At 38.7% G+C, this 18,360-nt stretch overlaps 1 protein-coding gene across 2 annotated transcripts in view; it reads left to right on the top strand.

Annotated features, from left to right (window-relative positions):
* The window catches only part of LOC149141276 (Tetratricopeptide repeat (TPR)-like superfamily protein), a 159,311-nt gene that overhangs the window by 68,094 nt on the left and 72,857 nt on the right, over window positions 1–18,360 (top strand). For both annotated transcript variants that reach the window (XM_089447215.1, XM_089447216.1), the window contains exons 2-3: window positions 13,895–14,117; window positions 14,251–14,733. In XM_089447215.1, coding sequence (XP_089303341.1) covers window positions 13,895–14,117; window positions 14,251–14,733 — 706 coding nt within the window. The remainder of the gene's footprint in view (window positions 1–13,894; window positions 14,118–14,250; window positions 14,734–18,360) is intronic.

The raw sequence follows: 18,360 nt of genomic DNA, 5'->3' as shown, positions 1-18,360 counted from the left end.
TGGAAAGCAACTTCAATTCAATCAGTTGTTTGTTGGAAGGCAGTCTAAGGATCTCAGTCAATATATCACCTTCAACTACTGCCAGCATGATCAAGGTGAAGACCACATCTTCACAATCAAGTAAGTACCTTTTCATAATCAAATTTTGTTCTATATTGCAAGAAGACCTACATATTGGATGGGTCATCAAGGGTCTTGCATAGAATAAGGAGGATTTGTTAAAATTGGAAACTAGGGCCAAACTCCATGTGGGTCATCTTATTTATGGCAGCTGATATTTTTATTGGATCCCTCTCATCGAGAGGTGTAGGATTGGTTTAAAGATCATCCGATTCTGATAAGTATTTATGAAGTTATGAATTTATTTATGTTATAAAACAAATTGTCAAGTCGGCCAACAACTTGAGTAGGCTTAGAAGCCCAATAGACATGTCTATTCATCATCTATGTTTTAGTATAAATAGAAGAGGACTTGAAGTCATTTTGACATCCTCTTCATGTGATCTCCTCCTCTCCACGTCTTTGGGTTTTTGGTGAAGGAGAGACACAAAAGAGCATACATTGGTCTAGCATGAAGCCCTAACCACAGATGATGCCCTAGCTGATCCAACGCAATTCTTGAAGGCCTTATACATAGCCCTAAACTACAGCCACGTGAAGCCCTAAACGCAGTAAAGGTGAAGACTAAATGAAGGCCTGAATCCACTGTCTATTGACCCTATACGCAGCAAGAAACAGACTCGTTATCCGCAGTCACAAAGAGGCATAGCCGTAGTAGCCGCAGTGAGGAAGACACCTAGCCATAGAGAGCCAAGGTATATGAAGTCGCAGGGATAGAAGAGCCGCAATCAAGGTATATGGAACCGTAGTCAAGACATGTAGCCGCAGTTATCTGCCATCATAAAGAGGAATCGAAGTCATACGCTAATGTACAGTGGCACGCTAATATACGAATTACAGTGGCACGCTAATGATCTCTGAGACACGCAATTTTGGAAGCTCATGGTTCATATATATCTAAGGTTCTAATCTCAGCAGCAAGGTCACTATATTCTCTCTGGCACAAAATTTATGTGGCTCGAATTTTCTCTATCTCTGGCATCGCATCACACTACAGTGGACTCGAATTGTATTCAATATGGCTCGGCTCACATTACAGTTATGAATGTTCGTATGGTAGAGACATATGGTTATATGACAAGGATTTTGATGATGGTGACCTTAGTGCATAAAAGTGATGACTGTATATGACAGTAACTTGGATGAGATATGTTTAGGAGCAGCTGTCATCAGATTAGAAGTCAGAGGGCTAAGCTGCTACCTTGGGTCTAGGAATCTGGAACTATAGCCTAGCTGCTTTGCTAGGCTGCAAGCCATAGCAAGCAGCTAAGGCTGATATGCATATGGCTGTATAATGAAGCAACAAGATGTTAGTAAAGGGCAACATGATGATGAATAATGCAGCATGATGGGCACATTAGCAAGGAGCAACATGATGATGAATAATGCAGCGTGATGGGCACATTAGCAAGGAGCAGCATGATGATGGGAGCAGATGGGAGCAGCTCAGTGACTAGGTGCAACACAGTGATAGGTGAAACATGAGTACAAGCTGAAACACTATGTTAGGTGAAGCAATCACCTTGGAGAATCAGTTGAAGCAGAATGTCTTCAATTGATCTCATGTATCATCATTATAGGTGATGATCTATGCTCATATCTAAATAAGTCAAAGCGTTGACTTTTGTTGTAAATGTACTATCTCTCTCTCTTTGCTAAACTTTGAAGAACATAAAATAAGAATTGATCAAGGGTTTCCCCACATTGGGGTTTGTCCCTGGCTAGTGCCACATCTTGTGTCCTCTTGTCTTGGCTTGTCTTCTGCGATTTATATTTATGTTCTATCTGCAGTTTACTTTAATGCTGATGTGATTGCTACTCTGGAAAAGATATTGGAAAATTGAAATAAATTGCTCTAGCATAGAACATACCTAAAATTAACATGGTATCAGAGGTGACGTGAAGACAATGCCCAAGCTAGAGTGAAAGAGCAATCACCGAAGACAGTTGGGAAAGGACAAAAGGATCCGTGGATTTCCCATCCCTCTTCAACTTCACCAAGGGTGAAGTCAAAGCAGAGTATATTATCAGAATGGCGCAGCGGAAGTTTCTGATGGCCTACCTAAAGATCATTTCATTGGAAAGTTCAGATCTAAGGATGGAAGGAAAGGCGGATGCCTTGGTTGAAATAAATTCGGCCATCATGCGAAGGAGTGTCTGAATGGCAGAGACACAACACTTGATGAGGATAACAATCATTCCAGGGACATCTTCAATGATCAGAGGAATGATAGGTAATGCAGGTCATCAAGGACATAGCTGACTCGTTAGAGAAAGCAAGGAACCCCAGTGCTTCAAGGCACTTCATCGGATAGATGAATGCACTCTCTAATTTGACAGAGATGGAAACAATCGTGGGATTATACTTGGAGCCGATGCCACCTATCCCGGAAGGGGTGTAGGGAATGTGATCCCTCAATTGAATGAGGGTAATTCGATTCATTTACAAAATCTTTTTTTTGTACGTGATTGCAAGAAGAACTTGGTGTCCACTTCAGCAATGGAAGTCGAAGGTTACAGGGTGGCACTCATTGATGGAAAGGTACATGTTTGAAAATATAATTTTCAAAGATGTTCTTGAGTTCAGGGTTGTATCAAGTTGCAGGAAGTCCATTGGGGATCATGTCCATTGACACATAGCACCGAAGGTCTGTAAATTAGATGGTGACAGGGATGCCTGAATTCAAGAAAAGCGTGAAAGTACATGTCTTAGATGTACCGAAGGAAAATCTAACAGGAGGGGACCATTCCCCTCATGTAGAAGGTTCACTGGTATGAAACAACCTGAGGGTTTTGAGCATGCAGGTGGAAGAAAGCCCTCTATGGCTTGAAGAAAAACTCCCTGGGCTTAGTATGAGAGGACTGATAGCTGTCAGATGAAGTTGAAGTGAAATGGATCCAAACCATTACCTGAAGGTTGTGGATGATAGACCTCTCATACCGGCACCTTATGAGGATGACCTATTTCTGATAGGTACAGACCCTTTCATTTGGGAACCCAAGATGAGAATAGTCCTAGTAGGGCATCCTCGAAGAACACCTGGGTGGGTATGACCCTAAGAGAGAATGATGATGTGTATCTATCAGTCATTGGTCTCGCCAACATTGTGCTCTGATCTAAGTGAGAGATGGAGCTGTTAGTCAAGGCCTTGCTAAATGGAAACAATGTTGGTTGAAATGATGCTATAGCAGATGGATTGCAAATCTGATTCTTCTTATGAGAAATTCTTTAGATTGAGAATGTCCAAGTACCATTATGAATACCTCCCTAGTTAAGAGGGAGTGTTGAAGAAAATGTAACTAGGTTTGCTCTTCATAATGACATGATCTTTGTAAATGATGTAATAAATTATTATTGTAAATCTTTTCTCATGGGTTTCATGAGCAAGAAGTGTAATTAGGTCAAATACTTCTTCTTGATGTCTTTAAGTTTTTATTTAATTATTAAAGAGTCATGTCATGTATTGAAGAGCTCTTTAAGAGGTTATGTACAATGTATTCTAGCCTATATGATGTGTCGCAACCCTCTAAATACCAAGCATAATCCTCCAAGAAATAGGTAGTGAAATCAATGAAGAGATCTTAACGTCGACTCCAAAATAAATTAAATGCATTATCGGCTTGAGCAAGAGGTCATGTCGGTTCATGGATTCACGTTGGCTCAAATAAGAGCACACATTATTATAAATATCCCGTCAAGGTGTCAACAAAACGCAGATCACAATTTTGCGTCTCTCTCTGAAATTTCGTGTGAAGATGGGTATGAGGTGCAAGAGGGAGATCTTGGTTGGGTACAGATCTCAAAAGTTCTCATCAAGTGCAGAGATAATCACAGTAAGGAAAAGACAATAGTTCCCTCCTCGGTGATATACATCTCAACAAAAGGAAGCACAATGATGAAGAGATCTCTGGAACACTACAGGAGCTCTAACAATCTCGGCGTAATCACAACAAGCAGAAGTCTCAAAGGATATCACTGTATAGGAATCAGATCTGTCTTTAGCAATCACACTATTCTGATGATGAAGATAATCCAAATGGTTTTTTGTTACAGTCTCAGCATAATGCGAAGCAGTGACAAAGGTTACAAGCTGTGATAAGGGTTACAATGTCGATGGTCCAAAATTCCTACAGGTTTAATGAAAAGGGTCATGATGACCTCACGGTAGTATATATTTGTTATCCTACTTGGCATACTCATAATCACAGTTGTAACAATATCAGTTCACCCTTCTTGTTGACATTCCAGATAAGCGAAATTTATGATGACGAATATCTCAGTGGTATACTTGGTATAATCACCGTCTTGATATACTCGTGAAAAGAAAAGGATCTCAGTAATACGTTATAGACAAAATCATGATAGTTATAGGATCATGATTTTGATCTCGATATAACTCTTAGGAATCTCATTATGATCTTGTTGCAGCAATAGTGACCTCAATGATGGTACATCGATAATGATCTCAGTGAAGGAGCAACAAGGATGATCTTAGTGAAGTTGCAGTAGTAGTAAGTATAGCAACAACAATAAGGATGATCTCAGCAGTGACAAAGAAGTGGATTGATGTCTTGGTCTTGGAGAGGCAGAATGTGTCAAGGGTCATGGTCTTGGTATTCGTCAGTTGGAATCTCTATAAGAAGAATTTTTGTGCGGGTTTTCCTCTCCAAGAGGGAGAGGTTTTGGCCCTGGCAGAAAGCCAAATATTTGTGTTCTTGTCTCTTTTTGTTTTTGATAGCAGTTTGATGAATCTAACCTACACACACTAATAATGAAGGAAACATCAAGCTAAGATAAATTGTGTAAATACTTCACAAATTGTTATCATAGTAAAGAAGAATCACCTTAATTATGTTTGCCCTAGATTTTTAGCATCTTAAAGTGTCCATATTCATTGCATCCAAAGCATTGAACCTTGGACATATCTGGCTTCTTCTTGGACTTTCCAAACTTTCCCTTCTTCAGCTTCTTGGTCCTTGCAATGAAGGCTTGAGACTGTTCATTTGATTCGATATCATCCTTTGCCTTGATTCTAGTTTCTTCCAAGATGCATTGAGCCCACAACTCATCAAAAGGAGTTGAATCTTTCTTAGAGTAGATGCTCATTGCAAAACTACTCCATTTTGGTGGCAAAGCATTTAGTACACATATGGTCATTTCAGAATAAAAAATTGTCTCCTCAAGCCCCTGCAATTGATCTCTTATTTGAGAAATATTCATAAGAAAGGAGGCCATGTCCTCATCCTTTGATTTCTTCATTTTATATAGTTTATTTCTCAAAGACATCTTTTGACCTGATGTACTTATAGAGTACAAATTTACTAGCTTGTCATACATAGCCTTAGAAGTCTTCAAATTAGCAACAAATGGAACATGATGACCCTTAATAGATTCAACAATGATCCTTTGTTCCCTTACTTCTCCTTTCTTGTATTTAGCTAGTTCTTCAGTCTTGTCTTTGCTAGGTTCAATGATACCCCCAAGAACATATTCCATTACTTCATGTTCTGTAAGTGCCAAGTCAATCCTTTTCTTCGATGCTAGGAAATTTGCGAAGCCAACAAGGTTATAGCTTTCCTTGCAAAAAGATCCCATATGACTTGTAGATTTAGAGATAAAGTAATTACTTGTCAACCAAGATTCTTCCCTTATCTAATGATTTCTCCAACTATCTCGAGGCTATCAAGATCTTTAAAGAGACTTCAATGATGTCCTAGAAAGAAACAACTTCCAGGAATGATGAATGATGCCAAGATCCTTTGATGCTTTCTTCAAGGATGTCTTCCAATGAGGCTTTGAATAGATCTCCTCCCAAGGGAGATCTCTTCAGGCCCTTCTTTAATGAGAGCTTGATGTAGTCTTCAGCAAGTGATTCCCCTTTGCAAACCCTTCTTGTGTCCACAAGATGATCCTTCCAGTTGCCTTCTTGTTCACCTTAGTGTGATACCATGTTGGAAAATGCAGTGTGGCGGCTACTAATTCAGATTTTCCTTATTTCTTAATACTTGCTTGTGAACCTTATTTATCTTCTTGTGTTTCTTTATTAGATCTTTTCATGAAACAAATATCAAAGATTAAAACAGTAAAGACAATGGACACAATATTGGGCTCCAAGCTAGGGCACAACCCCTCCATGGGGAAAACCCAGAAAATATCCTCTTCTTATAGAATCGGCTTCAAATAAGACAACAAAGATCCAAACCCTATACTAATTCCTCCTCAAAATACCAAGACAACCCTTCAAGAAACCCTTTTAACTAGATCAAATCAACAAGGCTTGATCCTCCTTCAACTAGCTTCTAGCTACAACTTTGACCCTAACTTCGACCCTGCAACTTCGACCTACAACTTCGGCCTCACAGCTACTATAGAAACCCTAATTCAGTTTGTCAAGAGATCCTCCTTTGAGTGAGACAAATTCTCCCAAGGTCAATGAGGTCACAACAAAATATTTGGTTTTCCAACAACTTGATATTGCAATTTGCTCTCCTACAATTTAGACCTGCAATTTCGGCCTCCTTGGGAGCTGTAGAAACCTTAGATCTTTGCACATGTGAGAGATAGAGCCCCAAAACAAATCTTCTTCCTACTTCTTGCCTTCTAGACCTTTGCTCTCCCTTTCTTCTTGCTTCCCAACTACATATTGAACTTCTTCTTGAGAGATCGAACTTGTGAGTGAGTGAAAAATGAGGTCGAATTTGCTTCTTTATATAGCCTTTCCAAGGTGTTATCACAAAATCAAGCACTGAAAGGCTGCTGATCAGTTAGACTCTGTGTAACTATTTCAAACCAGACTTTTGATTAAGGCTTAGCCTCCTTAGCCTGAGAGGGCTCTCTCAAAGGGTTATTGATTTTAAATATTGATGAGATGGCTAACTCTTGCAAAGTAAACTTAACACATATGTTGGCTGGACAGACATTACAAAGACTTCCATTGGGCTCATGGAGTTAATCATCATTTCAGCAAACTATAAAACCACTCATTCATAGAAGTCAGGGCATGTAATGTTTAAACACTCAAAATACCTCTCATAGAAACCTCAACTTACAAATACACACAGGAAATCAGAGCAGCAAAGTGAATTCTGAGTGATTGTGTATCTATACAGTTGTAAAACATAAAGGATAAAACAAAACCACATATATCTTGAGCATTTGAAACACTGTGTGAATCCTGAGAAGAAAAGCAGTCATTTGTATTACTGAAAATAAGTTTTTACACAAGCCAAAATAAACTCTGTTTTCTCAAATATCCAACCCTCATTACATAGATGATTCAGCTATATATAGAAACATAACTCTAACTACTTGGAGCTTCCTCCTCCAGCATGAGGGGAGCTCGATGACTGTCACTAATGACACCTATCTGCTTTGCAACAAACTATTTAATACAATAACCACTAACTGAAGTTCTAAAGAGTTCTAATTTAATTATAACTCTAACTCTATCTCCTTCGTAGAATGATTCCTCCTTGCAGCTTTGACACCTGGTTTCCTTTTCGTTTGGCTGAGATGGCATGAGATGAGCAGTTAATGCCCCATGTTGGCTTTGGATACTGAAGGCTTTAATCTGCTTCGTGTTGGCTGAGAATATCCCTTACTTTTCGGTTCTGGTCCCCCATCACTTCGAATATGCAGCAGCATGTACTTTAAGTCTCTTTAATAACCCAAAAACAATAGAACACCACCATGTTTCCTGATGAGTTGGAGGCTTCGTTAATGGACAGGTGTGCAAGCCAAAATTCCATGTAGGCAATTCATTCAACACCCTATGACCGGCAATAAAGTGGCTTTATAACCGAAAAATTTACTCTTAGGTTAAAACATTTCACCTTTTTGAAGGCACACCTGTCTTGATCAGAATGGCTGGGATGTCTTCATTTGATCTTTCACATAACCTTTAGGTGTTCCCTTTTGAAAATTCCCGCACATATTACCAAACTGTTTATTTGCTTTGAAAACGCCACCTACAGCAGTTTCGTAGCGCGCTACGAAATTGCTGTGTAATTTCAAAAACACAGTTTTAACCCAAAATCTGGCTGAAAAATATGTCTTGGGACAGAGCTCATAACTTCTCACAGAAAACGTATTTGGAAAAACTGAAGGAGGTTTTTGTGAACCAATCCGTGCTTAACAAAAACCTCTCTTGGTTTTTTGAAACACCTTCCCTACCGCCCAGAATCTGTCTTTGAAAAGCAGGTGTAAAACAGGAGATGAAAAACTGCACCTACAGCAGTTTCGCAGCGCAACTTTAGTCACCCATTTCTCCCAGCTCATAATCAATTTGAAAAAAATGAAAGAGGTTTTTCTATTTCAGTATGTTAGGAATAAAAACCTCTTTCAATTTCCAAAAATATGCTTTCCGTTGCTCTATAGACCTCCTGGAAGTTAACTACCTAAAACAGTTTTTCTCCTGAAAAAGGCTGCTTCAGTGATTTCGTAACATAAAACTTTGGAGTTCATAAATGTCTCTCCTTTCCTTGTTTTGCCTTTGCTAGACACTCATATTTCGTGAATGCTCCCTTTCAGACCCTCCTATTCAGAGAATATTTCCCTTTGTCTCAAAAAAAATGGTCCATCATGTCATAATATGCAGCTACAGCAGTTTCGTAGCGCGCTACGAAACTGCTGTGTGAATAAAAAAAACACAGTTTTTTCAAAAAAATATTCTTCTTGTGATTTCTTCACAGCTTCATCTTATGCCAATATGCCACATATATTTGACATAATTCATCCATAACAGCTTCGAAAAGGTAATGTTCTAACCAAAATTGTGTTAAGGCTCCAATCACTTACAGCCCGGTTCTTTTATGCTGAGATTGTCCTCCTAGTTTGCTCCAATGAATTTGAAGGTCCTCAATCTGTCTCTTTTACCTCTGGCTCTGCCTCTTGTAATCTTCTTAAATGCCTAGTCACAGGCCTTCTTGGCTTTGAAAACAAACTTTGAGAATTGGTCATTAAATTGAAGCTTTTTGGAAGATTTAACTCCTTTGGTTTTGTTCTTGTTGGCTTCAAGTAACTCTGCTTGGACCAGAGGAGTCTCTTCTATGTAGATGGTGTGGAGGAGATCGTTCAAACTTCCCTTTGAAGCTAGGCTTTCATCAACAATCATTTTCTTCCTCTTTTCTTTGGCTAATTGACTTCTAGTTACTCTTCTTTTGACTGTTTTATCAATAGACTGCTCTTGTACCACTTCCTTGATCTGAACCTTCTTCTTCTGTGACTGTTTGAATGCTTCTTCAACCTCTCTATTCCTCGTGAGAACATCTAAGCCTTCAGGGTCAGGTCTAAGACATTGGCCTGATCTGTGATTTTTCCTTTTTTCAGACATGTCTATGAAAACCCTGCAGGGAAACTTGAAGATAAACCTGCACTGTATTTGTTTGAACACTGCCTTACTTGAATTTGAAACTGAGAGCTGCCTCGCTTGATCTTCAAAGAATTCAAATTGAACATCTGTCAATATGCTCCTCATGCATGAACCCAAACCTAAATCATAACTATGAATACTTGGCTCTTTTTGAAACTTGCAACCTAAGCATACCAAGATTCCTAACGACTCTAATAATGAGAATGAATGGCTGCATGTGATAGGCATGGTTCAAGGACTGACACATGGTGATGAAAAATTAACGAATTCTGATGGAAAAGACAGTTAGACCAAATCTGGAACAAATCCCTGATTTCGTAGCGCACACAGTGTATTTTTGTGAGTTTGCTCTACGAAAACTCCTAGTTGATTTCGTAGTGCATGTAATTTTTGAAACAGCCTTAACACATGACACTTTGAATAAATGTGGGACCAATGGTGGGTAAAACAAGACCATATTTAACAAAGGGAACAAGACTCTATCTTATGTTTTAGACTCCTTAAATAAAACAATAGAAATGACTTGACCAAGACTGACTTACAACTTTGAAACCATACCAGTTGTCCAAATTGTTTTTTTGAAATTTTTTCAGTGATAACACAAGGAATCGAGTTCCCTCCTTTAGGCCAACTTGTATCTGCCAGGGCCTACTTGTATTTTGGAGGTTTCTAGGATTTTCTAGACACAAAATAAATTCTTTTACAAGTTACATCTTGCCCAAAAGGGTCTTATAAACATGATGTTGTCTCTCTTGACTCATGATAATATATCCAATGACCTAAAAAACCCTGGAAGCATGAAGAAAATCCTTTTACCTAGAAGACCATCAATAAGAAGCATGAAACCCGTGCTTTAAAATAATAACCTTTTTTCTTTTCTTCTTTTGTTTGTTACATAAGATACATATTGAAATGAGTACAACAATAATTATGAAGATCGAAACTAGTTACATTTCCAACACAGAGTGGCTGCGGGATTCAACAAGGACATGAACATAGGGGTCAGTTGGGTTTTGTGGGCTTTTTAGTGCAGAGGCAACAAGAGCCGCCAACAAACTGCATAGATCAACCACTAGTAAGTTTATAATGGGTATGAGTGGGTGCAGAGTCACTGGGCAGGCGATTTGTCACGACAAGCACGAGTCGACAAAAACTGAGAGCTAGTAACAACTAGCAGGTTGCATCCACAAAGTGATAATAGATTAATTTTTGATGTGGGTTCTTATAGGAGCATTTTTTTTGTTAAGATCAAGTTAAGATGACTACTGTAGGTCTTCAGTTTGAAGACAGATTGGACAAAGCCTCAAATTTCCTGCCTTGGAAGGCTAGGGTCACCCTAGTTCTCTAGGAAAATGATCTCTGTAAGATTGTTGATAAAGTGATCTTGGAGTTGACAGATGCCAAGGAGAAGGCCACCCTAGCTAAGAGGGAGATAAAGGCACAAAGGGTACTCTTGGATGCGATGAAGGACCATTTGATCCCTCACTTGTCCGAGAAGAAGTCAGCCAAGGAGATGTTTGATGCTTTGGTGGATTTATACCAGAGTAAGATTGTCAATAGGAAAATGGTGTTGAGGGACAAGCCCTAGTCTACATAGATGACTAGATTTGACATAGTGACGAGTTATGGGATGAGTATCACTCAGATCTGTGATTAGCTTGCAATAGTGGGGTAATGTGGATGATGTAGAGTTAGTAAATGTTGTGTTGAACGGCTTCCCAAAGACATGGAATCTATTGATCAAAGGAGTTTGTGCTCGAGATAACCATCCCTCATTTCAGAGGCTATGAGATGTTTACATTCAGGAGGAGATGAGGGTGTAGTCAAAGGTCATGGCCAACAAGCAAGAACATGATGAGGACGTGGCTCTTGTCAGTAAGACAGTGAAGAGCAAGGGAAAAGGCTTGAGCAAAGTGAGGAATTAGGCTCATAACTAAAGAAGTGTTTTGTTTGTCTCAGGATATTATACTATGCTTCACAGTCTCTAGAGAGGGAGAAGGGTAGAAAAGGTACACAATCAACTGTAGCTGCATTGAGGAAAACTTAGGTTGAAGAGTTTGCTAAGAAATTTGAAACTGAATTCTCACTTGTTTCCTACCTTTCCTCAAACACCATATCAAATGGTGTGTGGCTACTAGATAGTGGAACCAAACGACATAGGATAGGAGCACGAGCTCTGCTTGATAGTGTAAGAGAATGTGACTCATAGTTGCATGTGGAGTTTGGTGTTGATACCAAACTTGTAGTGAAGTGGGTTGGAACAACGATACTCTAGCTTGAGTCAGGAGGTAGGTTGGAAGTGAAAGACATATGGGGTGTCTATGATAGAGAAGGGGTTTGGTGTAGCATTCCATGATCGACAAGCATTGATTAGACGCATGGGATCTAGTTCAGATGATGACCACGCCATTAGAGCTAGGGAGAAGAACTTGTACTGGCTAATGGGTGAACTTATTTGAGCAATGGCAAGAAGCAGAACAATGATAGAGAATAAGGAACGAGATGCTTCGAAGGTTCTGCAGTTTAGAGGGAGTCATCCTCTAGGTTCAGGTGGGGAGGAGCAATCAACAGATCCCTTCAAGTTTGTCAAGAAGGTATCTTGGTATGAGATGACCTTACAAGATGTTTAGGAGGAGGAGGCTTCTAGCAACATGTCCAAAAGGAGCAAGTCTTCAAGGATGATTACAAACTAGATGGCAAGGAAGGCTTCCAGTTTAGAGTGAGCAACCAAGGTAGTGGATGCAGTTCCAGGTGGCAGAAGTACCTCCCTCGTGAAGAGGGCTTGGTGGTGTTTGTAGCTTGGGCAATTATTTTTGTACATGCCGAAGTGTCTAGGCATGTAGAAGTCGCCCAAAGTCTCCTTAGGACACTTGCTCAAGTATGAATAAGTTGCTAATGTAACATAGCCTAAGTTTAACTTAGGAAAAACACATAATTAATTATGTTGGCTATTGAGCTAAAGAAGCTTAGGAAGAGTAAAGTATTTATTTTAGTGACTATGTTTTAATCTTAACCGCTGATCTCAAGTGAGGTGAGATTTAATCTCTGTTGTAGATCACTTTGAAGATTAGGGTTAGGGATTTAGCTCAATGTAAAGTTATAAAAGCAAGGCTAAGGATAGGAGAAAGACACACTGTACAACGGCACAAGCCATTGAGAGAGGGATTTTCTCAAGTGAGAAGCATGATACTCAAGTGTGCTGGGTTTGAGGAAGGTACAAGGGTGCAGCATAGGAGACCCATATTAGCCAAGGAGATCAAGGATAGATCTAGGGCCTGATCAACTGGATAATATCAGAGTATGTCGTAACTGTAAATTTCTCAGTGCGGCCATTATTCTAAGATGGCAGCCTAGGTAGGTTCTGATTAAGGTTTAGCGAAGAACTGATTTGATTGGGTGGAATTTGAAAGTGTCACATGTGATTGAAATTGGTTGCAATTTTGCTTCCACCGAATATTTGTGTTAAGAACCTAGTTCTGTATTTATTCAATAGCTTTATGATAGTCTGCTAGGAACTAATTGCCATGTGCTAGGTTCAGGATTTAACAACATTTCAGCTGGGAAATAATTTCACATTTTCTTTCATAAACTTAAGACATATAATCAGTGAGGAGCTGAATATGGGTTATAATTATTCTTGAATCAAAAACAACATTGCTATAGTGTCCAATAACATATTTCCATTTTAGATGCAAACTTCTAATTCTGGGAATGTGTTCATAACATCAAAATATGTTTAAGTTTTATGAATCCCAAGTGTCTCCTATATGACAAAGAAATTATCATGTTAACCAATTTAAGCACAACATTACTTTTTTTCTTTGGTTTTTGCATGCAAAAACAATTTCATTACAAGGTGTGCAATTACATTTTCTAAGAAATAATAGACTTGATAAAGGTAATTACTAATGATAGAGAGTTTAGCTGTTTAAGAACAGGAAACCTGAAAGTGTCAAATTCTAATTGTGGCATGAATATGCAAGAAAGATTGTATGGTAAACTGGAAATACCAACATCTGATATTATCAGACAAAACATCATGCCTTTGAAACTATCACTATCTAATAGCTGTATAAAAAATTGTTTGAAGTCAGTTTAATTCTGATACTATATAATTATACTATCTGCAATGCTTTGAAATTTTTCCTTTTTAGCAACATACATTTTTATTCCAACATATCTCATACCTCTTGCTTTATTTAGGAGCTGTTTTCTGTGCTCCCACTATGCATTGGCACTATAGTACTCAATAGTCCCATTGACCTACCTTTGTGGACATTGGTTGGACATTAATAATATTATATTACCTTTTCTTATCTTATCTACTAATTTGTAAGTTTTAATAGCTTGAGTTCTTATGTTCTCAGTTTCTTTGCACAATTGTTGTGATTCATTGACATCAGGATGATACAGACAGGGGAGGAGGCTTCACCGGATGAGGAATCCTATGACCTTGTCCTTGGCCTACTATTCCTTGTAGATGAAATTGATCCAGCACTGAAATTTCTAGACTTAACATTGAAATCTGGTTATACGCTGTCAACTAGCGTGTTCAGTGACTGTGTTCGGGCCTGTGTAAACGCGGGCAGATTGGACACTTTGATGTCCATTATAGAGAGATGTAAGGTACACAGCTGCTAATGTCTATGCTATTATGCTATCTTAATTGCTGCAACTTTGTCAGTTTTCATTGTAATTTTAAGTGATAATTTTGGGCTTATCTGAGTTGCATGCTATTGTTACTTGCTCATTATTTTAGGCAATGGATCAGAACAAGGCGTTGTGTCCACCTTGGAGCTTGTCCACATACATCACAGATGTTGCAGTGGAGGCAGACCATAGCAAGTTAGCATATTATGGGCTGGAATTCTTGGCCCGATGGATTGCTCGAGGCAAGTCTGCTCGACCAGCTGTTTTACTATCAGTTGATGAAGGCCTTGCAATTGCTGCACTTGGAACAGCTGCCAGGACTTGTAGTGCTCCTCTTCTAAAGGCAGCATGGGAGATACTTATACGATCTCTGCTGCAGAAGAGGCTGCCAAGCGTGGAATCATATCTTGCAAAGATACATGCTTTTGCAGCATTAGGTGAACTTAAATTTGCATTCCGTGCTTTACAGGAACTTGAATCTGCATACAGCAATCCTGAATCAGATGAAGACTTAGAGATATTTTCTCCTTTCTCATCTTTGAGTCCACTTGTACGGGCTTGTTCTAAGGGTGGGTTTTCTACATTGGATGCGGTATGTTGTGTTTCTCCCTCTCTGTGCTACAGATGTCTTATGTTACTAATGCCATTCTTGTAAACGAAGTTTGAATTGCTTGTGGTCTTTGCACCATTGAATTTCCTTTGTGTATGTCCCTTCTCTACATGGTTTTCCATTTTGGATACAATGGAGGCAGTATGCTACCATTTCTAACAATGCTAAAGAGGTCTTTGTTTCTGTTGAATTTTTCACAGATATGTTCTGTCCTTTATATTGATTTTTTTAAAAATAATTGTGTTAAACATAGAATGTTTTTTCCCCAAGCCAGAAGCCATCTTCTGAAAAACAAGAAGATCATCAGGGTTTGGTTGTCGTTTTATTGCCTTCTTGTTCATTTTATATCCATGCCGACTTTTTTAATATTTACTCCAGAGTTACGCAATAACTGGCCTTGTGAACCCTGCTTTTATGCTAAATATAAATTTTGTTTAGTTTCTTTTGCGTGTGGAAATATCCATAGGATACACGATTCTTAGCATGTGGGTATGAGGTCCCAGCTATAGAAATAAAGATTTATTTATTTATTTTTAAAATTCAATACTTTGCAATTTCTTTCTTCATGTAGCTTATAATTAGGATTACAGAAGTTTTGGATGCATGACCTTAAAAAGCTACTCTGTCCATGGGGCAATTCCAATAGAACTTTTTGTACTATTCTGTCCAAAGATAAGGACACAGCAAAACACAAACAAAGGGGAGGTGGGAGAGGTATATACTCAAAGTGACATATAGATGGTACAAGACCAAGGATACACTTGCATAAAAAATGAGTCTCATTTTTTTGTGACAGAATCTTACATGGGTGGATTCTTGACATTTCCATAGAATTTATTGTGTCAATAATTTTGTGGAAGTTCTACACTATTATTAGCAAATGTACATATTCTAAATGAGATCAAAGACCTATATGTGTTTGAAATTCAGTCTTAAGACCGAGGATCATCGATATCTCTTTGCATGCTATTGCCACTCTCATAATGCTTTTTTAAGTTGTACTCTGCCAGTTCTAAAAGAGGCTCTTCCCTAGGAAAACAATTCTAGACACGTTTATATGCTCAGACTTTCCCTAGCAGGCCTAGAACTTTTCTTCCTTGATGAGCAGGCTTGGCATTTGTTGTACATGTTTGATAAGACAGATAAAATAATATTATTAATGTTCAAGTAATGAGCACAAAAGTAGGTCAATGAGACTAAAATAGTACATCTAGTGTAAAGTACAAATTGGGAATGTGAAAGCAATTCCTATATCAATACTATCAAAAAGAAGATGAAGTTAAGAACCTTGGTATTTAGCTAAACGAAACTATAATAGAAGGTACAAGTATGAAGGAAATGATTGAAATTGAATCTTGGTGAAGTAGAAAAGAGAGGATGCCAAGGCATGTTGGAGCTAGCTGTCAAGGCCAAGTGATGGTATTGAGAGGAAGGATCCTCGTCATAGTCATCAATCACTATGAAAGGTTCAATGCACTAATGGATAATGTCCTTGAGGGAGTAGTTACGGTTGAGGGGGTTTGGTTGCATGATCATGGGGGGGTCACAAGAGTGGGGAAGCCCAACTATCCTAGCATCAAGGGCATGGGGAAGACACTTCAGATGGAAGATTGGATATTCAATTGAGCTTGGATATTGGTGATTTGAAAAGGTGGAACCCGGTTCTAGGACATCTTAGAGTTGATTTCTCTGATAAATTGGTGGTGTTTGTCTTGGGGCTTGGATTGACAACTCCATAAGCTTTATGAGGATTTCCACTAACTCATTTGTGCAGGGTGGGGGTGGGGTGGGGAGTTATTTGAGAGCGAAACCGAGGTATCATTGGTTTGAACTTTGAAATGGCATGGACATTTTGCTGTGACTTGTTGCCTTGATTAGATGGCACACTCGGGTATAATGAGTTGATCCTCCTAAAGGATTCAACTAGGGTGGGGCACAAAGACTATGATCTGCCCAAACACCTCTCTCCTGAAGAGAGTGAGGTACCTCTAGTTGGGGCAACTAGAGAAAATGGAGAGGGAGTTCCTTGCACTTTTATAGAGGGAATGATATATCCCTTTGATCTCATAGTAGATGCTCCTTCGTCTCAGTCTCCTATGAGTGACATAATTGGCAACCCTATCCATTCATAGAATGTGGTGATCAATCTCAACCTAAAGTTGGTGGGACCCCACTTGAAACTGACCAAGAGGGATCTTAAGAGCATGCATCTACTGTTTACCCATGTATAAGTTGTGGTAATAAGGCCATCTCTCAATTTGATGATGAATGACGGGGCTTGAATTCCGATCAAACAATGTTCTAGGGAACAATTTGTTTGCAACAAATGACATGCCTGAGGAGGAGGGTTTGGAATCTCTCTATCCTAGTCCAATGTGTACCCATCTCTTGGACCTAGAAACCATGAAGGGGTTGATGATTGTGTCCAAGAGGTGTATCTTAGACAAGATGCCCTATATATGGTTCTAGAAATATTATCTGTTATGACGAGTAAGGGAACCATATCACTCGTTGAATTGATGTTGGAGTGCCTGTTACAAACTGAAGTGGGGTCCCATGAATTGGACCCCTAGATAAGCATAGGCTCTTGTGAGAGATTATGCATGATGTTGTCTTGAAATGCCATATTGCCTTTTAATACAAATTTGTTTTATATAGTGTTTGTCCATTCATTTGTTCATGTAGGCTTAGTTCCCATTTAGAAAACAAATTAGTGTATGATGGAGTTCTTTCAAGTGTGGTATATATGAAAGTCTTCCGTCTTTCTTTATATACCCTCTCTTTGCTTTAATATATATGTTGAATTTCAAAGATTATAGAGTTCTTGTGTTTCTAATCAAGTCTTGTGTTTTGAGCTAAGTCACCTGACACGGGGATTCGGGACACGTAGGATTCGGGATTCGTGGTGTCGGATTTGGGACACGCTGACCCCCGGAATAGGACACGTTATATATTATTTTATTAATATATATATATACATTAAAAATTAGATATTAGCATATTTCTTATACAAATTTTAATTAATGATATAATGAGTAACATGCTATATCTAATGTGATGTTAGATATAAAGTTAAATACTAGATCACTATAAAAAAATATATATATTGCATTAAAATTCATTAAACTAAAAATCATCCTCAAAGTTGCTAAAAACAATCATATTCCTTACTCTCTTTATATTTACTAAAATTAGAGTTGAACCAATACATATGCTTTACTAAAATTAAACCTGAACCAAATACATATGTTTTACTAAAATTAGATCTGAACCAATACATATTTTGAGCTTCCCGAACATCGGGCTAGGGATCCTGTACGTGCAGGTGGTGCTTCCACCGAATTTCAACAAGAGAAAATCATGTTTTAAGTATCCCGACGTGTGGACGGCCTACATTCTCATACTCGTCTTCACATGGATCATCGTACTCTCTCTAATTAGATGCACTGCTGACACCGCCTGGACCATGGTCAATCTCGCCCATTTCGTGGTCAGTATTCAGTTCAATTCTTTTCTGTTCAAACCAATTAATTTTCATTACGTTTTTCTTTCCTACAGGCTTGATCCCTGGTCGACTGCAATCCCCTTTATTTTCCCTTCTTTTTTCGT

This window comes from Pinus tabuliformis, chromosome X (assembly GCF_031772625.1).
Source record: "Pinus tabuliformis cultivar Carrire ecotype Pingquan chromosome X, CPIR1, whole genome shotgun sequence".
NCBI lineage: Eukaryota > Viridiplantae > Streptophyta > Pinopsida > Pinales > Pinaceae > Pinus > Pinus tabuliformis.
This window is presented reverse-complemented; position numbering and strand designations above follow the sequence as displayed.